This window comes from Daucus carota, chromosome 8 (assembly GCF_001625215.2).
Source record: "Daucus carota subsp. sativus chromosome 8, DH1 v3.0, whole genome shotgun sequence".
In the NCBI taxonomy this organism is placed as follows: domain Eukaryota; kingdom Viridiplantae; phylum Streptophyta; class Magnoliopsida; order Apiales; family Apiaceae; genus Daucus; species Daucus carota.
This window is the reverse complement of record NC_030388.2, coordinates 16,862,512-16,886,802: the sequence shown is the minus strand read 5'-3', so window position 1 is coordinate 16,886,802 and position 24,291 is coordinate 16,862,512. Positions and strand designations below refer to the sequence as shown.

General features: G+C 32.0%; 3 protein-coding genes and 1 long non-coding RNA gene across 4 annotated transcripts; 3 read left to right on the top strand and 1 right to left on the bottom strand.

Moving 5' to 3' along the window:
• The first annotated feature begins 6,325 nt into the window (after positions 1-6,325).
• LOC108197766 (pentatricopeptide repeat-containing protein At4g21705, mitochondrial) lies at positions 6,326-8,183 on the top strand. The gene is made up of 2 exons (XM_017365461.2): positions 6,326-6,654; positions 7,558-8,183. Exons 1-2 carry the CDS (start codon positions 6,409-6,411, stop codon positions 7,936-7,938), a joined length of 627 nt encoding a protein of 208 aa, XP_017220950.1. The 5' UTR covers positions 6,326-6,408; the 3' UTR covers positions 7,939-8,183.
• A 615-nt stretch (positions 8,184-8,798) lies between these two features.
• LOC108197684 (pentatricopeptide repeat-containing protein At4g21705, mitochondrial) lies at positions 8,799-11,454 on the top strand. The gene is made up of 2 exons (XM_017365374.2): positions 8,799-9,119; positions 10,019-11,454. The coding sequence occupies exons 1-2, from the start codon at positions 8,874-8,876 to the stop codon at positions 11,264-11,266; spliced, it is 1,494 nt and encodes a 497-aa protein (XP_017220863.2). The 5' UTR covers positions 8,799-8,873; the 3' UTR covers positions 11,267-11,454.
• Positions 11,455-11,633: 179 nt separating this feature from the next.
• LOC108198234 (G-type lectin S-receptor-like serine/threonine-protein kinase RKS1) lies at positions 11,634-16,012 on the bottom strand. Its single transcript, XM_017365998.2, has 7 exons — positions 14,651-16,012; positions 14,361-14,468; positions 13,104-13,315; positions 12,783-12,990; positions 12,446-12,677; positions 12,206-12,356; positions 11,634-12,106 (listed from the first exon to the last, which is right to left on the bottom strand). Exons 1-7 carry the CDS (start codon positions 15,939-15,941, stop codon positions 11,789-11,791), a joined length of 2,520 nt encoding a protein of 839 aa, XP_017221487.2. The 5' UTR covers positions 15,942-16,012; the 3' UTR covers positions 11,634-11,788.
• A 6,554-nt stretch (positions 16,013-22,566) lies between these two features.
• Positions 22,567-22,999, top strand: LOC108198233 (uncharacterized). The gene is made up of 3 exons (XR_010286344.1): positions 22,567-22,666; positions 22,738-22,783; positions 22,880-22,999. It is a non-coding gene; the product is annotated as an uncharacterized LOC108198233 (long non-coding RNA).
• Positions 23,000-24,291: the final 1,292 nt, after the last annotated feature.

Below are 24,291 nucleotides of genomic sequence, written 5' to 3'. Positions count from 1 at the left end.
GATAATATGGCGGCCAATAACATGTATATCATTTAGTTCAAGGGAATTAAGAGTTGGTTGAACAAGTTACATTCTGCTTGTGAATTATGACCACCGTTAAGAAGAAAAAGTCTGATCTGTGTAAGAAAGTCATGTCGACTATCTCTGTTAGACAGTGTAAGCATGGCGCTGAAAGAATGGTGTTTTCATCAGTTTTAAAGATAATGCAAGTGTTTTTGTGAATCAAAGTCTGCTATTTCTGAAAAAATTGGGTTGAGTGTTTGAATTTATGGCCTACAATTTCCAGTGCATTGTTTTTCTTTATAATCTCTGTTATTAGAATTCTCTAATTTATCAGTTAGCAGTTTATATTCATTATGATGTAATGTGAAAATGATCTAGTGAATTTTAATTTTTTTTATCGACTAAACTATAATTTTTGAATATTAATTTTTTTATCGGCTAAATTATAACTTTTGAATATTAATATTTTAATTTTTTTAACAAGATCTTTTCTTTTAAGGTGTTCATTAGAAACACAATAAATTTTCTCTTTGTTGATCAAATCTGACAATTTATAATTGGGAGATTCTTTAAGGTGTTCATGGAGCTAAATGAACACTTAAAACTTAAAAGAATCTTAAATATTTTTAATATACTATTTAATATACTATTTAATACAAAATACATATTATTTTTAATATATTATTCCTTAAGGTGTTCATGGAGCTAAATGAACACTTAAAATTTAAAAAAATCTTAAATATTTCTAATATACTATTTAATACAAAATACATATTATTTTTAATATATTATTCCTTAAGGTGTTCATGGAGCTAAATGAACACTTAAAACTTAAGAGAATCTCAAATATTTCATGGAGCTTAGCAAGATTTTTGATATATTATTTAACACAAAAATATAAAATTTAATGATTTTATTAAAACTATAATAAGAGATCTATTAACAATATAAGATTTAATACATTTTTAATATATAATTAATTAATTTGAATATTTATTAAAATATTAATTTATGAGAGATTAATTAAATATTTATTGAAATTTTTTTAAAAAAATTTTGTAACATCAATATCTAAAATTCTAAAAAATATATTATCTACTTTTAACAGATGGTAAAGGGACATTATTGATTTTATTATATATTTGAAAATTATTAAAAATAAGATTCAACTTAAATTAAATGAAAATGTGTATTTCTTAACATTCTCTTCACGAACACCTTAAAAAATCTCCCAATAATATCTTCCCATCTTCAACCATCTTAATAAAACATATTTGAACGTGAAATTTTTATCCTGTATCTAAGGAACACCTTAAAGAATTTTGTGAAAATAAGTTAGTAATGTAATATAAGAAAGGTATAAATTATTAAATAAAATATACTCTAACGGTAACAAACGAATGAGATTTTCTACTTTAAGTAATAAATATAGGAGATTTTGTGCATAATAAAAATATAACCTTTTTGATATTATTGTAATTTTAAATTTTTATTTGAATTTTAAAATATAATTATTCTTATCACTGACATGAACACGTTATGGGATCTCCATATAAATTAAAACATTAAATCTTTAATAGCAACTTTTTCAAAACTCTTTTCATCTTTCCGAAAAGTCTAGATAAGTTTTCTCACATTTTTAATAATAACAAATTTATGAGAGATTAATTTGAATCTCTATTGAAATATTTATTTATTCACCTTTTAGGTCAATATCTAATTTTTTTTAAAAAAATATTGCCTACTTTTAACTGATGGTAAAAGGACATTATTGATTTTATTATGCATTTGAAAATGATTAAAAGTAGGAATTGAGATTGAATTAAACGAAAATTTGTAATTCTTAACACTCCCTTTTATGAACACCTTAAGGAATCTGCTCATCATATCCCACCTTAAGGAAAGGAACACCTTAAAAAACTTGTGAAATTAAGTTAATTATTTAATATAAAAAAGTATAAATTAGTCAGTAAAATATAATAATAAATACAAGAGATTTTGCAGATATTACAAGTAGAACCTCATCGATTTCATTGCAGTTTTCTTAAACATTAAAATTTATTTATTCTTATAACTGTCATGAACACGTTATGGAATCTCTATATAAAATATTCATTATTAAAGAGTATTCAACTAATATTAGTTGAACACAATAAATTATTTTGGATACTCATATGTGTTCTCGTGTGTGTTCAGTATTAGTTTACAATTAATACATATAATTATATAATAAATCATAAAATGCCTATATGATCAAAACTTATACTAGATACATGTAGATATTTTTTATTTTATTTTTTTTTGTCATAAAACGGTTGTATTATACCAAGATTGGAAATTACAAAATCCGGATGGACAGAGTTTCCTTCATTCAAGAAGGTATATCATCTAACCGAAAGTATGTAAATACTCCGGATGCTTAGATAACATAGCCTTTCAAGTCAGAAGAGATACCCACAAAAAAAGAGCCTCGTTAAAACCCTCAAGAGTAAAACCCTGTGGGAAAAAAACTCAAGAGGGAAAAAGAGTGCCTTACAAAATTACATCAATTACAAAACAGACTAAAAATGTCTTCTTTATTCTCTGCTATCAATGTTTATAGCTCAAAATGTCTTGTACACCAGGGTTCGCATCTTCTCGGAAGCAGCCTTCATAAGTAAATTCATAAAATCTCTTTTAATCATCCTGAAAATAAGACAAAATCGAATAAAAGAAATACGAGTAAATTTGAATTTTTTTAAAATAAACACACATCGGAATGAGAATTGGTCGCGTTGTTCATTGTTGAAGACTCAATATAATTGAAGAAAAAAAAAGATGTTACATGTGTTATCTTAACAATGAAATTAATAACATTTAATAATATTTATATGGATAGTGCTCATATATGGAAACTGAAATGTGAGCGTGAAAGATGTAGAAATCTTTGACGCAATCTTTTAAGATAAGGAAATGTTGTGATTTTATACTGATTGAATACAATTAATGTGCTACAAAAATTATACAATCATTTTGTCCATATACTACCCTTACTGTGAATCTTAATAGATAATGCTGATTTTATTTGATTAATAATGACCACAAGATCAAAAATTATCCAATGGTTAGATGTTAGGTCTCCCTGGTCTCTCCCTAAACCCCAGTCTCTTTTGAACCTCCCCCTATATATATATATATATATATATATATATATATATATATATATATATATATATATATATATATATATATATATATATATATATATATATATAGACACACACACACACACACACATATATATATATATAATTTTTAAAATAAGTGTAAATTCTTACCAATCAAAAAAACTAAACTAAACTAAATTAATTATTTAGTCGACAATAATTGAAAATTATATTATGACGAACCCTGATAATTTAAATAAAAACTGCTTGTTTGGTCTGTATATAATGAATTATGTAAATATTTAAACTAAAATTATAAGAAAAATGTTATTTTAGTAATGTTGAGTAAGACATCCAAACTATGGTTAAAATTGGGTTCTCTCAAATATGTTTTCTATTAGTTAGTTGCATTTTTCTGCAACAAAATTAGTCTTATGGTTAAAATGAAAAAAATCATAAAAGTGTAATAGTTTTTTCGGTAATTAAATCTTAATAAATTCTACACCAAAGAGATAGCGAGATCTTTTTGGTTATATACCTAATAAAATAATACATAATAAAATATATCCCAACAAAATTTAAAATATAATTGAAAATTGAAAACATAGCTAAGAAAAGACAGAATCTTGGCAAACAAATGTATCACTATATAAATTTGGTATACACCAATCAACCAATCAACCATTAATGACGTAATAATACCCCATTAAGGCGTAATAAAGCCATCATATATGGCCCTCATGAATTACGTGGAATTCAGGTACCAATATCTTGTGTTTCGTACTTGGAAGAGTTGTGCAGGAGTGCCGACAAAAACGTATGTTTTAGATTTGTTAAACGATCCGCGAACAAGGTTGCTCGATTTCTAGCGAGAAATCATTGTTCAGGGGCTGATCGTATTTGGCGAGTGGGAGATGTCCACTCCGAATTTATTCATGTAATGTTGGATGACTTGCGGCTTTAATAAAATCATTTCATTTTCTGGCAAAAAAAATCAGCAATAAAATTTCTATCAATTAATCTTCTAAGGAAAACACAGAAATTCAAATTAAAACATGTAGAGAAAATTCAAATTCCAAAGATAAACAAATTTAAGGACAGTCAACTTGACATTCAAAAATAACTAAAATTAAGATCTACATTACTACTATTAAAACCAAATAAAATCCAAAATTACAAATCTAAAACTAAAATCATGCAATAAAATTAGACAATCAGGATTATCTAATTTAACAACACGCACTAATTAAGTCACCGCTACACCATCTCCACCACCACTGTTTAAGAGCTGCAAACAATCATCATGGATGCTAACGAAAAACTAAATATCGAAAATGAGGATACATAACAAATAAAACGTAACTAATCATATAATATAAGACTGATTACACATATCCAATCATCTCAAATTTGGACAAAAAAATATTTTAAAAAAGACGAAATAGGATACGAAACAACCCATAACATGATGGATTCAAGCACACAATTATACCTAATCGTGAAAAAATGAAATATGAACCACGCCACAATAATATATATAGTAAGTCAATAAATAATCGTATAATCATAATCATGTAGTTTTATGTTTTAGAAAGATCACACCTGTTTTTTCTATTTTTTTTAAATGTATTTTCACATAATCATGATAGTGCTCTCAGTCTTGAACATGCGTATCTCATCTCAAACATTCTTGTGGCACAATATGTTTTCTCAACTTCTTCAAAACATATAATATTTGTGTCAACATGTTAACGTATTTAATCAGGTCTCCACATTCGGTTGTTACAAGTATTGTGTTTCTGTGTGTGAGAGAGATATTTGAGAGGGAAACAGAGGGACGAAGGGGAGAAATGTTATAATCTTAAATGCGTTTGTTCATGAGATATGTATGTTAACAGTATTTTTAACGGAAGAATCTTTGATTCTTGGCATCAAGTATAACAAATTATTTTTTCAATAACCGTAATGCATAATATAACGTTTTTATCGGAATACTAACTCATTTCTAGTTATATTAACGAATAATTATAATTATACCAATCTTTTACAAATTATTTACAAAACTATTGTCAAGTTATTTTTTTTTAAATACAAATTTTTTCAAATTGTTTACAAAAATACGACTTGCAACCTCTGCAACCTCATTTGCAACATCAGTTTGCAACTGTTGCAAAATGACGTTGCAAACGAAGTTGCATAAGTTGCAAATGAAATTTCTCATTTGCAACTGTTGCAAATGGCGTTGCAAACGAGGTTGCAGAAGTTGCAATTCGTATTTGTTACAGAAGTTGCAAATTAATTCCTCATTTGCAACTATTTGTAACTGTCGCAAAATGTTGTTGCAAATGAGGTTGCAAGTAGTGTTTTTGTAAATCATTTATAAAAATTGGTATTTTTAAAATATTGAAAGTTTGCAACAGTATTCTTGTAAAAAAATTTAAGAAGTTAGGCATTTATGCAAAAGGCCCTTATATTTATTAGTCAATTTTTATATAAATACTCGAAGAAAGATTACAGTTTAATATATTACAAAGATAATATATCTCATTCTATATATAATTAATCGTAATATTTTTTTCACAAATCCATACTTTTCAGTATTATTTGGTAACTGAATATTATAAATATATTTTAATTATGTTTGTTTGTTTTCTAGAAAAATTTAAGTTTTTGAAAATATTCTTAAAATATAATTTTCTTAAACATAAATCTTGGGAAAATATTTTATCATATTGTTGAATAAATTATGAGAAATTAATAAAAATTTATATAGTCCTTTACGACCTTCTGCAATTTTCTTTAATAATAGTTATAGAATAACAAATATAAATTAAAGATAACAGAGATGATTTTAAATGATATCATATTTATTTGACAAAAGAATATTACACAAATTAATATTAAAAATTAATTTTGTAAAGTATAGGAAAACATGCATATAGATTGAAAATATCATTTTATTCGAAAATCTGGATATAAATTTTAAAATACTCCCTCCGTTTCTTTCATTCTTTTTCCCCTTTTTTATGATTCAACATGAATTTTAATATGCATATAAAATACAATTTTTTTTAATTTATTTTGAAACTTAATTTTTATTCAAAAATACTCCTTAAAAAATAATATTAAAAATTATAAGAATCCTAAAAGAGAGAAAATATGCCGAATTAGCAAATATTAATAACCTGGGCGAAGGAAGACGGCCAAACGTGTTACGAGAGAGTGTTGATGCTAGAGAACATTTGCAAACCATTTGAAAATGAGAAGAATAAACGAAACCCTAATCACAAATGCGCGTAATTACATAACCCAAAGATGTTATCGCGCAAATAGAGTGAAAAAAGAAACACTGTACCCAAGAATCAGCCCCCTTGGAAACCCTGATTGGGGTCTAACCCCAGAGCTTGATGATTGGATTCGAAAGCGTAATCAAGTCAGAGTTGATGAGATTCTACGCACTGTTCTCAATCTTCGAAGGCGAAAACAATATTCGGAAGCCCTTCAGGTTTACTCATTTCACTTATTAGCTTATAACCCGTGCAATGTACCGTGACTCGTTATATTTGTAATTTTCAATGTTTCGGCTTTAATAACATAGTCGAGATGTAATATACGTGGATAGTGTTAAAGGAGCTGTGTATATGTATTGTTGCTGATTTAGTGGCTGAAATTTATGGATTCTTGCGATTTTGGTTGCTATGTTTCGTGGGTATTTGTTTTTGTAGTGGCATTTTAAGAATTAGCAGCAAGATTTCGAGTTTGGAGTTCTTAATTTACCTTAAATTTGTTAGTGTGTGTGTAGCAGTATTTTTTCTCTGTGTTTATGTGCTTACTGGATTTATTTTACAGAAACCTTGCAAATTTAGCCCATTTATGTTTGTGTTTATGTGCATTGTGTGGATGAGTTTTCCTATGTGTTTTTGTACTAATCGGGAGCTCGTTCTACGAAATCTTGCAAATTTACTTTGCGTAGAGTAAAATTCTTATAATCATAAAATTTGAGGGTTGAAAGCAAGTAGCTTGGTTGATAGTAAAGCTCTGGTTTATAGCTATGTTGGTTTATCATAAATGCAGTGAGAAAATCTTTGTTTGCTAAACATCTTACTAGAGTTTTAGATTCATTGGATATTTAAGTTGAGACATTGTTAGAATGCAGTTGTTTAACACAATACTAGTACCCGATATCATCTCTGAACAAATATAAAAATTAAAAGTTATTAAGTGAAGTACCTATTGAATCACATGTCTGTTATTCGATCCTTTCATGTGATGGATATTGTAGGCGATTGATTTCTGGAGCTCATATCATGATGTTTTCGTGTATGCCCTTTATCTTCGATTATTTGCGACTCAATCATGCACCTGACATGTTCGTCTGAAATTTTCTCTGTGATGTCTTTTCTTGAAGGTCTCTGAATGGATGAAATCCAGACATGTGTGTGTATTTACTCCAACTGAACATGCAATCCAGTTGGACCTAATTGGTAAAACTCAAGGATTAGTCGATGCGTTTGGGTACTACATGAGCTTAAATGAGCAGGATAAAACTGATAAGACTTTTGGTGCCCTTCTGCATCGTGATGCTGGAGATAAGGCCCTATCACATCTACAGAAAATGAAGGAGTCCGGTGTTACTTCATCATCTCTCACTTACAATGATATCATGTCTCTCTATTCTTATGGAACTGGGTTGCTTATGGAACTTGCTTGCTTATGCAACCGTTGTGGATCAGATAATTACAGCAGGCCTCAAAGACGAGGCAGATATTGGTCTAAACAAAGCCGATAATAAAATTGTCTTGGTCATAACCATCAGAGGTTCTTGCTCTGGGAACAATCTTATGTCTTTAGAATGCGGTATCTTATGGAGAACGCTTGAAGGTGTATTAATAAGGATTATGGAGAATTCCAATTGAAAATTTGAGGGGAGTACTATGTATGTAGAGGAGACTGTGTGTTTGATGAGATGTTTTATTGCCCATTACAGTATTATATTGACATTGCACAATTATGTTCTTGCATTAGATACCTATATTTGTTTCTGCTCATTTAACATAAATGACTTGTACTCTATTGAAGTTGAAAATCCTGTAGGAAATTTTAAGAATAAAATTAAATAAATATAATAGAAAGAAAGTGAAACATAATGTAATAATTTTTACTAATTTGATCATTTATAAATAATTATAAGAATGGGGCTCTTGAATTAAAAGAAAACATATACTGTAATAGACTAATAGGGGATAAATAACAACATATTTTTACATTAAAAAGTTAATAATATCATAATAAAAATATATCTATAATATTTAAGTATGATTAAATTTTAGCGATTTGTATTGCTTTTCCGGTGTTGTAAAAAGCGGGAATCTGACTTAAGTGACGGAACAAGAATTAATTGGAGATTAATTGAATTAATTTGGGATTAATTCGTGTTGTAAAAAAGAATTAATCAGAGATTAATTAAATTAATCAGAGATTAATCAAATTGATCGGCGGAATAAGGATCAATCGAAAATGGATTGAATTGATCTGGAATAAGTCATATTAATCGAGAATTAATCAGATATTTAATCCGTTCTTCAAATAAAAGTACAGAAATTAATTAGTGATAATCGTGATTAATCACCTATTTTTATAACCGAGCTCGGAGTTCATACACTCATACTACAGGAAGAAAACCCTGCTAAAACCCGAGTCTCTCATACGCAGATCATTTGAAAAATGAAAAGAATCAACAAAACCCTAATTACAAATCTGCTTAATTACACAACTCATAGATGTTATTACACAAACAGACTCAACAAAGAAACACTCTACACAAGAATCAGTCCACTTGGAAACCCTAATTTGGACTTAACTCCTGAGCTTGATAACTGGATTCAAAAGGGTAATAAACTCAGATTTGCTGAGCTTCAACGCATTGTTCTCGACCTTCGCAGGCGGAAACGATACTCGCAAGCCCTTCAGGTTCACTCATTTCACTTATTATGTTTATGCTATGATGTGTCTAGTGTTATATGAGCTTGTGTATGTAGTGGTACTGATTTAGTGGCTGGATTTCATGAATTTTTGCAATTTCAGTTGCTATGGTTTCTGGGGTTTGGCTTTCGTTGTCGAATTATTGGAAATAGCTGCAAGATTTTGAAGTTTCAGTTCCAGCACTAAATTCACCTCATTTTGGTTTTTTGAGTGTGTGTGTGTGTAGCAGTAGTGTTTCTCTGTGGTTTTGTGCTTAATTGGAGATATATTGCGAAAATATTGCAAATTCTGTTCGTGGTGAGGCTTATTTGTTGTTGAATTATGTTTCAGTTTATGTGTGTAAATGTAGTTCTCCTCTCTGTATTTGTACTTGAGCGAGTTTAAGAAAATCTTGCGAATCTAGTTTGCGAATTGTGGGAATGTTTTTTTAGAGCAACATTGTAAGAGGACAATCACAAACTTTGAGGGTTGAAAGTAAGTAGCTTGGTTGATGATAAAGCTCTGGTTTTTAAGCTATGCTGGTTCATCATAAATGCAATATGAAAATTTTTATTTGCTAATCATCTTAGTACAACTTTAGATTTATGGATCTTTAAGTTAAGACATCGTTAGAACTTTGCAGTCGTTTAACACAATACTAGCATATGATAATATCTGTTGACAAATGAAAACTCAGATACATGAAGAGTACCTTTAAATCACGTCATCTGTTATTTGATTTTTTTTTGTGTGAGAGAAATTTTAGAGGAGTAATCTGTAGAACTAATTTCATAAGATTTGCATATGCTCTTTATTTTGGATTTATTAGTATCTAATTAAAACCTGACATGTTTGAATGTTACCACTTGAAACTGAGTGAAGTTTCTCTGTGATTTCTTTTCTTGAAGGTTTCTGAATGGATGAATAAAAGATGTGTTTATGTATTTACTCCAACCGAACATGCAATCCAGCTGGACCTGATAGGCAGAGTTCATGGATTTGTCAATGCGGAAAGTTACTTCATGAGTTTGAATGAGCAGGACAGAACTGAAAAGACATATGGTGCTCTTCTCCATTGTTATGTGCGACAGCGTCAAACTGACAAGGCCCTGTCGCATCTAGAGAAAATGAAGGATTCCGGTGTTGCTCTATCACCTCTCAATTACAATGATATCATGTCTCTCTATTCTTCCACTGGAGAACATGAGAAGACTTACGAAGTCTTAATGGTAATGAAAAGGGATGGTATCACACCTGACAACTTCAGCTATAAAATCTGTATCAATTCTCTTGGAGTAATGTCAGATATTGAGGGAATGGAAAGAATCTTAAAGAAAATGGAAAGCGAGCCCCATATTTCCATGGACTGGGTTGCTTATGCAACTGTAGGGAATCATTATATTACGGCAGGCCTCAAAGACAAGGCAAATATCGCTCTAAACAAAGCTGAAGCATTTTTGGATAATAAAAATGGTATTGGTCATAACCATCTCATTACACTCCATGCTCGCCTAGGAAATACATCTGATGTCTTTCGAATGTGGGATCTTATGAAGAGTGCTTGTAAAAGGTGTATTAATAAGGATTATATAATCATGCTGGACACTCTTGCAAAGCTTGGTGAGTTCACCAAAGCTGAAGAACTAATTGAAGAATGGGAGGCATCTGGAAATTGCTACGATTTTCGAGTACAAGATGCTTTAATTACTGGGTATTGTAATGTGAGATTGTATGATAAAGCCAGGGAAATGCTTGTAAAGTTAGTCGATAAACAGAGGACTACAATACCAGGAAGTTGGGAAAGAGTTGCAGTAGGGTTCTTAGAAAATGGTGAGATGGAGAAGGCTCTATATTGTTTCAAAGAAGCTCTTTCTTTACATGCTGAGAGCAAAAGATGGAAGCCAAATCACAAGTCCATTACCATTCTAATTAATTCATTAGCTGAGAAAGGCAGTTCTGAAGAGGTTGAAAGTTTTATTGCCTCGTTAAGAAATGTTATCCCAGTAAACAGACAAATGTATCATGCTTTAATGAAAGCATATTTAAGAGATGGTAAAGAAGTGGATGGAATCTTAAATAGGATGAAAGCCGATGCCATACCTGAGAATGAAGAAACAAAGAAGATTAAGAACATGGAGCAGGTAAAAAATCAATAGCCAACAGCAACTGTACTGTTATATGCTAATTGCTAGCCTATGCAATTTGCTGGTGCTAGTTGGCATGTATATAGGTAATGTCGTGTTATTTTACTGTTGTTTCATTAAATGTAATTCAGCTTATTATAGAAAATAAACTTTAGAGAGGTTACTTGTTTTTCTTCTAATAAACTTCAAAATGTTATTGATATCTGTGTATTTATTTTGTATAATATCCAATAGCAAGCGGGGCAAGGGAGAATAAAAGAGAGACTATAATTCCAAGAGCATACAGATTTACAGAGCTTCTCAGAATATATATGGTCTACAAGAAGAAAAAACCAAAAAATAAATAAAGAAAATTGTGTCAAACTCTTCGCAAATCTACAGAACTTCTTACTGATCAAGACAAATTTCTTAAATGACTAGTTCGACAATTAAAGATCAAACCATTTATACAAATTACAGTAGTTCATAAGAATTCATGTAGATTGCGTTATGATGTTTATTCATCACTCAATAGGATAATGGCTGTCACACTTTTTATCGACCTTCAGTTATACCTACTGTATCATCACTAACAGTAGTGCCTTCGGTTTCATAAAAGAAACTCAAGTTTACAGGTCCAATATTTCCTCTTGCTCTGTTGACAAATGCAGGCTGTTCTGGAGTTGATGGAGGAGTTCTTTCGTTGCACAACATGGACGCGGCCTCTGACATTGTTGGCCGAATAGCAGCAGATTCTTGTACACACAACAACGCGGTATGAATGCATCTTAAAACTTCACTAACCTCGTATGATTCTCCCAATGATGGATCCACTATTTCCAAAGGTTTACCTTCTAGCCACCGATCCCAAACCTACATAACAAGCATTACATTCATTATATTTGGCTGCTGCAATGAAATTACAAAGTACATTTTTAGTGTATGTGTGTGTGAGATCATTAACCGACTTACATGACCAATTAAATTTACAGAGTTTTCAGCATCAAAAGTGCTCGAGTTCCTTCTGCCACTGATGATTTCTAGTAGTAAAACGCCAAAGCTAAAAACATCCGATTTTATGGAGAAATGTCCTTCCATAGCGTATTCTGGTGACATATAACCACTGCAATGCAAACATATAAGGTAATTAAGTTCTGTTGATAATTGTTGTTTCATCATACAGTAATATTGTTAGCATTATGTGTAACTCACTATGTTCCAACAACTCTATTTGTCGTGTCTCCATTTTGTTCGTTGCCAAATATTCTAGCCATGCCAAAATCTGATATTTTGGGGTTCATGGAAGCATCGAGTAATACATTACTAGCTTTTAGGTCCCTGTGAATGATTCTTAATCTTGAATCATGGTGAAGATATATCATTCCTCTAGCGATTCCCATTGTGATATCAAAGCGAGTACGCCAATTCAGCTCCGACTTTCCTCCTGTATGATACCAAAATGTTATATTCAGTTCACATAACTGATGCAACATATATCAGAACATAAAAGATTTATGTGCATGAACTACTGATTAAAACAAGAAGATACCAAAAATGAAGCAATCCAACCCTCTGTTTGGCAAATACTCGTAGATCAACATGTTCTCCTGCTGAATACAATACCCCAACAGTCTTACTAGGTTCCTGTGTTGAAGTTTTGCTATAAGAATGATTTCATTCCTGAATTCCTCTAGCCCCTGCTTCGATGTAATTGATAATCTTTTCACCGCAATATCTTGTCCACCGCGCATTCGTCCCTGAAAGGAACACTTCACTAGTTATTTCAAACTTTTCTTTTGATCAAGTTCCTAATATGTAACGTCTACTTCAATATAACTGATAAGAAAGAATATTCTTCACAAAGATTTACCTTGTATACGGTGCCAAAACCGCCTTCTCCTAACTTATTCGTTACAGAAAAATTTTCCGTGGCTGCAATAATCGTACTCGATGAAAAGCAGTGAACCTCTGCGCTTGTTGTTCCTGCTTCTTTTGATGCATTCACGTCCGAGTAACGTTCCATATATGCTATATCATCTTTTTCAGAACCATTTGACAGTTCGAGGTTTCTATTGATTCTTTCTGTAATTGAAGTGCAAAATGTCAGAAATTAGTCTGTCTGAAAATATATAACACTGGAGCCACATGATTGCTCACTGGTTCCTAAAACTATGAGCAAAAAACCGAATAAATCCGAAACCGAAACCGCTAGAAATCGAACCGTATAAAACCGAACCGAAATCGAAACCGAAAATTTGAAAACCGAACCCGAAACCGAATAATCCGTTCCTGTTATAGCTAGGAACCGATCCGAAAAAAACCGAACCGATCCAATTTTTAAAATAAATATTATATACTATAAATAAGATGACCTTTTCGATGGCTATTATCTTTTTATCTAATGTAGGGCAATGTAAATCATAATCAGGGCTGCTCAATCTTACATCCATATAAACTGCTGCCAGGCATATTTTTTTTTTATAGAGATTTTGCTTGTCCAGAAATGTATTTGCAGATTGTCTTTGCACATTAGTATCAGAACTTTGCAATGAGAGTTGAAAATTTGGCAAGTAGTTCAATAAAAAATGGGTGTTGCATGCATTTGAAATCTGACACAATAAATAGCACCTGAATCAGAATCTAAACAACTGTACTGTGCCCCGAGTAATTTGTAATACAACTACTTATTTAGACTTAATATTTATGCATACTTATGGTTGAGACTTTTATTTTTCGGGTTATTTAAACTTTGGACGGATGTACAATTTTTAATTAAGTTTTTGATTGTTCATGTATAATAATCCTATTTTTTGTTTCTTTGCGGTTTTATAATCGAAATTGAACTGATAAAAACCGAATCCGAGGTTTTGAAACCGAAACCGACGATGAGGTTGTGGTTGATGTTTTTGATTTTTAAAACCGAGAACATGCGGTTCCGGTTGTGGTTGCACAGAAACGCACCCGCTCTCACCTACCTAAAAGTGCAAATTTTAGAACTATACTTTATAGTAGCCTCAAATGCGTGCAAACAGTGAACGCAAACAACCGGCTGTGACGGAGGGAGTATATATATATCTGTAAATATTTTGGCAAGCAAATATATATATTTACAATCATAATATTTTACCTCTCTTCCTCATTTTCCTTAGCAACCAACATGTGATTCCAAGTATCAGCACCACGGTGAAGACTACTGGGAGCAAAACTTTTAAGATTCTCTTCTTTGAATCCTCAGCTGAAACATAAAACAAATACTTAATGATGCATTATTCTTTAGATGACCTATTATTTTACTGAACACTTTCAAATTTGCAGAGATTCTGGGAATTCACATGAAATATGAAGATGAGAATCATAGGAAAATTTTAAAATTTGTAAAATTATGATTGCCAAGTCAAACAACAACGGATCAAATACCTAGCTCGTGGTGATCTACCCGTAAATAGAGATCCTGGCCTCCCTGGGAAAATTGCCGCACATCTACCAGTTCTCCATACCATGTCAAACATCCAACATCTTCAGTAATACTGGCAGCTGCATACGCTGTGCACGAGCAGTTCTTTAGGCACAAGTCGCGACAAGCCTTAATTCCCAAACTCGGCTCCAATTGAGCATTGACAGTGTCTGGCACCTTCACTCCCGAGACCTTCTTGAACCCCTCCCCATTGCGGCACACCAGGGCCCTAGTCTTCCTCACACAGCCATCAAATGATGTCGACGATAACTCCCCTGTAAACTTGTTCACATATCCTGGCAGACACACGCAGCCCTGGTCAGCCACTCTCAATGAGTTACAAGTGCTGAATGCACCACAAGTCGCGTACTTATCACAATTGCCGTCTGGCCCCTCCCAGGAGGACTTCCACTTCTGCAGCTCCGCGTTCCAGTTCAGCCTCTGCGCAATGCCTTTGTCATCCACGACAGACCTCGTGATATATGTCGGATCACTAATCGTGTAATACGTCGACACCTCCTCCTCATTGTCAATATAGTACACTTTAGAAACCTCATTCACAGAATCCACAGAATATTCGGGGAGACCAGAATATGTAATTCCATTCCACGGTCCCATTCGCATATAAGGCCTCGAGCCATCGTAAATAAATAACTGAGGAACCGATCCATTAATAATAAATCTATAACTATACTCCCCCATTCCTGGATCATCAGGGGACTTCCAAGACGTAAAAAACGTATCTCTCTTCGTCTTTTTATTCCACCCGAACTTCATTGTGGGAAGATGCGTATCAGTAGGATGATCAAAACCTTCCCACAAAATATTTTTTCCGCTGAACGTATTCTTGAACAGAACCAAGTTTCCAGTATCCAGTAGCTTGGCAGAGTTGTTATTAGCTCCGGATAGCGAAATGTTGCTAGACCATATAATAACTTGTGGATTTTCGCTGTAAAATAAAACAAGCTGCCCTGTTTTATCAACAGCAAGAACTCCAGAACTGTTTGTTATTGGAGCGTCTCTGTTGGCCACCCAAACAACGTATTTTTCCGGAAAATTGTGGTACCAGACGCCAATGTAACGGCTGCTAGAGCTCCCGGGGGAAAAGAATCCGAGCTCGAAGAATTTGCCTGGAGAGATGAGGGATTCACCGTCTTTAAGAGTTTGGTTTACTGTGATGGAGTCGATAGAAAAGCATGGTTGCATTACAAGTAATGCAAACAAGTAAAGAAGGAGGTTCTCTGCTGAGAACATGTTTAGTTCCAGACTACCAATTTACTGGTCTGGTGGAGTATATAATCTGAGCAGAGATTCATAACATAATCGAATTCCAGGTCAAACTACAAAAATAAATGTTTATGTGTCATGAATAGGATCTTGATCTTTATTAAATTCGAGATATTAGAATATTGAGTGAAAATTTGAAATTGATAGAAATGGGAATAATATATAACGAGAGGAGAATAGGATTTCAGGTAATTTTCAAAATGTAGCTCATGTATGTTTGTGTGTTCGTCAAAAATTTAATACATTTGAAATATTTTATGAAGATTACGAGGAGAATATGATTTAGAGTAGTAAATAGGAGTTCGCACTTGCGAATTGACGTTATTGTCTCGCGTTTGTATATATGTCGTTAGGATGAGAAATCAAATTCTCAATCTCTTGATTTTGAAGACAGAAGCGAGAAATTAAGACGGATTAGAGATATGCTGGGATAATTGATTGTCAATCTCGAATATATGTAGTTTATAGTGTGGAGTTGAATGTATAGAGCACAACCATGTAATGGTCATAATAATGGATAAGATTCAATTTATGCAAAGGTTAAGTAATATCGAGACTACTACGAACTGTGAAGTCATTAATTGAGAGGTTGAGTAAATCTGGTATAAAACAGTCTCAATCAATGAAACTATTCAATAAGATAAATGGATTTCAAAAAGATGGTTTTACTAATCATGAAATTAGTAATATACCACGTGGCATTCGTCATTGAGAATTCGATTCAGGCGATACCGAGGCTGATATATTTAGCTTGCTACGAGCATCTCCAGGGATATAAATTTGTTAGATATATCCTCCATTTGACATCTATGTGTCATCTACTTGGCATGTTTAGAAAATATGTAAAATTTGAAACAATCCAACCATTCATCCATTAGCAAAAAAATATAAAAAATCATACTTGATGAGTATTTGTTGAATCAATATACCTTTTAGATATAATTTTACCTAATCACAATTATACAGAACCCTCTTGGAACATATGTCTTTCCTCTTAGCAAAAATTTTACATTATGAGTAAAGCTTATAACTAATCATTTTACAAAATTTCCCGTGGAGATGCTCTGAGAGAATTGAGTTCCAGTAGTTTTGGGAATTTTTTCTACCAGGTAGATTTAGAAGATGCAACTGAAATTAATAGTTCTTTGTGATTTGATTTTAGGTCATTAAATGTATGTATAAATTTCGGGAATGTAATAACTTCTGACTCGGCATATCGGACTAATATGTATTGTATGCATTTTATGTTCATTACAGGAATGAATCACCATTGTCTGTCAATTTTATTTGGATGCACTCATAAAAAATGAGAAATAACCATCTTACAAATGTGTTTTAAAAACGTCATTGAAATCCGTTCACAACATAGCTCCAATTTCAATTATTACAGATCAAGGCATAAAATTGGGGAATATTATTGCATGGGTATTATATACTTTCGTATATAATATAATATATTTATATATTATAAGTACTTGTGTGGTTAATAATCGGAAGTTAATTAATGTTTAATTATAAATTATTATCAAAATTAAAATTATATGTTTGACTGTTTTAACTTTGTATAAGAAGTAGATATTATCAACAAAGTCTTATATATGAGCAAATCCTCGTGATAAATATAAATTTACATTTTCCTTGTCAATATTAATCAAACAACTTACAGGAGGTGAGAACGGCCTCACTCATACAAATTACGTAGTATTAGAGCATCTCCAGCAGCTTCCTTATATGATGTCTTAAGCTATTTTTATAAGGAATATGACAAAAATATAACTCCAGCAGAGTCTTAGTGGTGCCTTAAAAAGTTAGGATGCAAGTTTCATTCCTCATTTTTAAGGATTGGAGAGCCATTCCTCATACTACTTTTAATAATAAAATATTCCCTTCCCTCCTTTTCTCACACTTTCCCATTCAATAAAATGTAGGAATTCTTTAAAAGAGGTATAGGATATTTTGAATATATTATTATTATAATAATAAGGAACGTAAAATAGGGAATGTTGTTGGAGTTCCCATTCAATAAAATGTAAGAATACTTTAAAAGAGGTATATTTTATTATATATTTAAGGAAGCTGTTAGCACTCTGCTGGAGATGCTCTTATACAATTAGTAGTTAAAGTTATATGGCAACTAGCAAGAGAAGAATCCATTGTATTCTTTGGTTGGTCAATGTATAGACCGTCGATAAACTCCTCCGAGCTTGATGTCGATAGAAAGTTATTTTATTTATTCTATCGATTAATTGTCTTTCGTTGGAAATATGGGATGAAGTGGAAAATGTATTATAAATTTAACAAATTTTATATAATATCTAGGGTCTGCGGTCTAATTTAACAAACCGAAGGAATGTTGTCCGGTATAAAACTGTAAAAATGTTTTAGAATAAACATAATGAATAATTGAATTTTAAAAATATTTGCTTTCATTCTTCCACTAACTTATATTTAGAGTTAAAATATTGACAGAGAATAAGTATTGAATGATTAGTTTCAAAAACAAAAAAGTATAGAATGATTAACACGTAATCAATAATACTGATTACTGACTCACTTAAAATTTATTTAAATTTAATTTTGAAAATGAGGGTTTCAAGACTTCTGAATATGCTGATAAATCATGTTGCAATGAAAGCTCATCAAGCGGAATGATTACCCCAGCAAAATTATTCAATAATATGAAATTTATATTTCAAAGTTCCATAAAATTAAAAAAAAACCAAAAGAACTGTCTTAGAGAAGTAATTTATGTTTACAATATATTAAACATACTTTCCAAAAATATGCACAGATTCTTTAAAGACCAATAATCTGTAAAAAATTTCTAATAATTTTGAGTATAATTCAAAAACTTCACAAAATTAGAGAAATTGAACTTATCAAATATTTTAATTTGAAACAGCCTTTCAATAATTTCAAAATCGAAAAAGTTAGTTCAGAAACTTTAAGAAAGATAATTTTGAAAATTTCTTCAAATACTGAAATTTATATTCCAAAATTCCAGAAAATTTTAAAAAATAAAATAGAGCTATCTTAGAGACGCCCCAAAACGGCGTCTCTTATTGAATGATATAAATATCAATGAATTTGAAATTCTTTTGCGGTATATACATACACCGTTTTTAGTAATCTCCGGAGGCCTGGTGCTCACGTCAACTTCACTGCGCGGCCCCTTCATTTCCCAACCTGTATGACCAAACCAAATATTGCTAACAAACAACTCTTGTCATGTTCCTCGCCAAGTCAGATTTGTGTTTTAATCCTGAACAATATTCTACAAACAATCAAAAACATAAATTATTAGTCTTCGTAAGATTATTATATTTACAAAAGAGTGATCGACACTAAAAAATTGGAGCGCCGGCTCATTGTTTCTTATTTCGCACGATACTTTGTTCTTGCTATGACAAGGTGCACAGTGCAAGCCGCCCACGATTAGAGCAGCAATGAGACTTGAAGATCAGGATGTGAAAGTTCAGTTGCTGAAATGATAATTAGAGATTTAATATTTATTTCAACTCCATCACTTTATAAATATTTCATTATTGAATTAACTCGTTCTGTTATATAAAAAGTTAGTCATGAAAGGGACGAATGTGAGTTAAAAATCAGAACCCGAACCTTTTTTGAAACCCAAACTATAGAAACCCAGGTCGAAGTCTTTCCCGGTCCAACCTACATTTGCGTACATTTTTTCAAACTAACTTAATTTGTTCAATTCTTCTCAAAATGATCTACTTTTTTCAACTCTTCCCAAACTAACCTAGTTTTTCTATTTTCTAATATTTGGTTATAATTATGAATTATACAATACTATTGATATATATATATATATATATTTACTGAATTAATATTTTAATATTATATTTTCAATAATAAATCAAAATATTAAAATTACAATATTAAGAAGCATGTTGCCACCCTTCTATCATCGGTTTAAATGACTACCACACATGTTTACAAACAGATGCCTCAATATTGTGATTTTAATATTTTAAATTATTTTTGAAAATATAATATTAAAATATTGATTCAATAAATATATATATTAATAATATTGTATAATTCATAATTATAACTAAATATTAGAAAATAGAAAAACTAGGTTAGTTTGGAAAGAGTTGAGAAAAGTAGATCATTTTAGGAAGAATTGAATAGTTAGTTTCAGAAAATAAACGCAAATGTAGGGCAGACGGGGGAAGCTTCAACCCAGTCAGGCTGAGCGTCGTGTGACGTCTTTAACTTTCCCCAGGTACCTTTCCTGCAACATACTTTTCTTATAAATGGACCGGACTAACACAACTACACAAAAGCAGTGTCCCATGTATGTTTGAGTATAACAAATTTATATATATTACTCCATGACACCGATGACTTGACTACTCCTATGAATTTTTTGTTCTTAAATTATTGATACGAATGAAGATAGATCCCTATTACTAAATATTATCATCAAAAAGTAAAATATGCCGCATAACATTCCCCACCCAAGGAAATAAGGGATACACCGATGCAGACCATCATCATTTCTTAAACAATAGTCTGTCAACTTTTTTATGATGAATAGTACTATCTAACCAACACGAATGATTTTCTGCAATCACCCCATTTAAGCATGACGGTTACTCTGGTGTCTGGACAGTTTTCAATTTCAGATAATAATAGCAAAAAATCTCCGCATTTCGGTATCTTACATTGGGGGTTCCATGAAATAGGGCCATAGGCTATGGTCAAGAAATTGTATTCGAGATCCCCGCTGATATCTTGCATATAAATTACATATGACCGCATATGTAATCATCTATGCAAGAACTCGTTTTCAAATTACGTAGCATCAGTCCATTCGAATCGATGATTTTAATCCACCATCCGGGTTTGAACACCGATTTACTTTGCTCTGTCAGTTATCTATCTCTCCCAACAATTTCGCGTGTCTCCCTATAATTTAGCAGTGTACGTGATTTGAATATGCCAAATCTCTGGATAATTTTCTGTTGTCTTTCTTCTTCAAGCAACTCCTGTAGTCGGTTTTCATCGCTATGATTCGTCTGATATAGACACAAACATTGTATCTACATTAACTGGTGCGTATTAATGGATCATTACGGATGTTGGTGCGTCGAAGAATTGGTAAGATTTAGTACGTACTAATGGATCATCATGTATGTTGGTTCGTCGAAGGATTTGGTAAGATGGATCATCACGGATGTTGGTTCGTTGAAGGATTTGGTAAGATGGATTATCATGGATGTTGGTTCGTCGAAGGATTTGATAAGGTTTAGTGCGTACTAATGGATTATAACGGATGTTGGTTCGTCGAAGGATTTGATAAGGTTTAGTGCGTACTAATGGATCATCACAGCTGTTGTTTCGTCGAAGGATTTGATGAAGCAGAACCGACATAGATGGATTACACAAGAAGAAATCAAGTTAATTCAAAAAAAGTGTGCAAATAGTGGCAGTTCTTATCTAGTTTGATATCTCCGTTTTAGATCATTGTCACCGTTTCAGATCATTGTCACCCATCATCGATAAATGGGAACTGTTTAGGTAAGTCCCATGTGAAGAAGGCCATGTGCTAAGGTATATTAATATTATATCACACACTATATTATTTATTGTGCACTAAGCCGGGGGTCTTCACGGAAACAACATCTCTGCTTTAAGGGCATGGGCAAGACTGCGTATATCTTACCCTCCTCAGACCCTGCTCTAAGCGGGATATACTGAGTATGTTTGGTTTGGTTGGTTTAGTAATATCTAACCGTATGAAACTTACATGAAATTTTTTATAATAATATACGAAAATTAGATTAAACGTTATTGGCCAATTATTTATATTTTCATTTTGACTTTTAGCTTGTACAATATTTTTCTATATATTGTAAATGAGTTCCATAAACAATTATCTTTTTATCATCAATTCAATAAGTAATTTTTTAATATTAATATATTTTATCGATGATAATTATAATTTTTATTTTAATTTATAATTAATTATAAATTATGTTTTCATTCTTTTATTTCTTTGTCTATAAAAAAATATATTACTTAACCTGTATCATTTACATATGATGATTTTCCTTGTGGCTGGGAGGGAGGAGAAGACTTTCACTATCTATATATTTATTTCAATTTGATTTTTAAAATAATGTAGGGCAAAGTGTGATTCAACATTGTTCAAAAATATGTAAGTAAACGACGATTAGAATAAATCATTATTATGTTCGTCTAATATGATATATAGATAGTTATGAATAATCTATCTATATTATAGTTCCTGAAGCGTGTTTGCTACAGTCCCCATTCTAACTGCTTATACTTCAGCCTTGCTTTTCTCCTTATTTGCAAAATTGTCACTGCTTGCTTACGTGCGTGTACACTTAACTGCCACCTCCATTACACCATGGCCCGCCTCACGTGCACATTTGTATTAACAATTAAATATCAATTCCTAAGAGATTCAGACAATCCAACCGCTACAGCTTACAAGAGAAGTTTAGCGTTTGAAAGTGGCTTCCTCTGCATCTTTCCCATATCAAAGATGATAACTCTCTTCTATCAGAGTGTAGAGGAAATATTCGCCGCCATCCACTTTCTCCACCAAGGCACCGTCTTTCTCCCTCAATCTCGGACATCTCTCTGTTTCTCTCTGCTACTCTTTTTATCAGAAGAGAATCATGACCAACAAGGTCAGAGCTGTCTACTATAGTCCTGTTTTATTAATTAATATGATTGACTAATTGGACTCACATGACTTCAGGATGATGATTCATGGCGGTTATTCACTTCTGAAGACATGACAGAAGGTACATCATATCCAATATCATGAAATCTGGCTTCAACTTCGAATTATTTTTGGATGCTTTTTATTATCTAATGTTGTTGTTTGATGCTTAATTTAGGTTATAAGGCTTTGAAGAGACGCAAAACTACGAAGAAGCCAAATGAAGAGAATGTTTCAGGTATCACGACTGGAACACCACAGACAAACTCATCGGTGAAACGTACATGTATTGTGTTCCTAGTACCGTACATTTTGTATTCAGACAAACATATGTTTGTCTAAAACATATTCCATGTTCCAAAAATTGCTGTTATTATATTTTATGGTGTTCTGAATACAAATTCAGAATATTACAGTTGTGACATAATATGTGTATTTCACAGTTAGTTTGATGTTAACTAATTTATGATACGAATTAAAAGCTGTACAGACCAGTTATGCATATAAGTTGTGATGTGAAATGTCTACTTTCACTTGCAAATTAAGATTTGGAACTTATCATAATCTAAAGTGTTTGTTGGTAAATAAGTCTGTGTTGGAATATAAGTTGCAGATGAAGTTGGTTTAGCGATCTGTTAATTTGAGTGTCTTTAATATGATTTGTTTTTTGTATGGTTTGTTTTAATCCGATGCAGCTAAACCACTTGAAAGTGGTTCACTTCAATCCACTTTTCAGAGCACTGATCAATTAATTAGAACTCCAGTTACAGATAGGTCCACCAGCTATGCATCATATTGCTATGCATCTCAGACCCAACAAACATGTAATAATCTTGCAATATACTTTACACTATGTAATGAAACAGTACCTTTAGTAAAGTTGGTTTTTATATCGTTTGTTGTGTTATCATGCAGCTAAACCAGTTCAAACGAGTCCATGTCCATCCACTTTTGAGAGTGTAAATGAATCACCTAGGACTCCATTTAGAGATAGAACAAACGTGTCTCGAAATGGAAAAAATGCGCAGCACCAACAAAAACCGAAGTGCAAGGCTAAACAAAACAAATGGGAGGATGTACCGTTAAATGCTTGGAGCCGTAACCTCTTTGACCAGGAATATAGTCAGAATCACACCAACAACAGCAGTGTTGTATATGATGAGAATTGTGGTATGTAAACAAATTATGTGCATAGTGTGCAAATATATGATTGTCAAATAAAAATGTTGTTTTTCAGAGATGTTCTCTCTTAAATTATTTTCCTTTTGCAGAGGAAACTCGGTTTAAAAATGCAACAGTTACGGATGATGACATATTTGATGTGGAGGATTCATATGACAGCATTGACGACAGCTGTGATGATGAGATAGTGGAACAAACAACACCGGGTTCGTACCATGTATTTATAAAGTTCTGAAGTTTTTATCAGAGGATGTACTTTGCCATAATATTTCTATTATTTCACAGTTTATCAGAGCACAATGCATGATCAGGCACCCAAGAGGAATCGATGTGGTAAAAACTGTTATGTTCCTGAGGAATACGTCAGCCTTGGTGCTCCAACCAGAGTATGCACACATTGCAAAGCGC

Excerpts from the sequence above, each read along its gene's own strand:
- LOC108197766 (XM_017365461.2), top strand. The coding sequence starts at position 6,409 with ATGAGAAGAATAAACGAAACCCTAATCACAAATGCGCGTAATTACATA. Across the intron at positions 6,655-7,557 it reads AATATTCGGAAGCCCTTCAG|GTCTCTGAATGGATGAAATC; the intron begins GTTTACTCATTT and ends CTTTTCTTGAAG.
- LOC108197684 (XM_017365374.2), top strand. The coding sequence starts at position 8,874 with ATGAAAAGAATCAACAAAACCCTAATTACAAATCTGCTTAATTACACA. Across the intron at positions 9,120-10,018 it reads GATACTCGCAAGCCCTTCAG|GTTTCTGAATGGATGAATAA; the intron begins GTTCACTCATTT and ends CTTTTCTTGAAG.
- LOC108198234 (XM_017365998.2), bottom strand. The coding sequence starts at position 15,941 with ATGTTCTCAGCAGAGAACCTCCTTCTTTACTTGTTTGCATTACTTGTA. Across the intron at positions 12,357-12,445 it reads AATAGAGTTGTTGGAACATA|TGGTTATATGTCACCAGAAT; the intron begins GTGAGTTACACA and ends TTTGCATTGCAG. Across the intron at positions 12,107-12,205 it reads CTGTAAATTTAATTGGTCAT|GTTTGGGATCGGTGGCTAGA; the intron begins GTAAGTCGGTTA and ends CTTGTTATGTAG.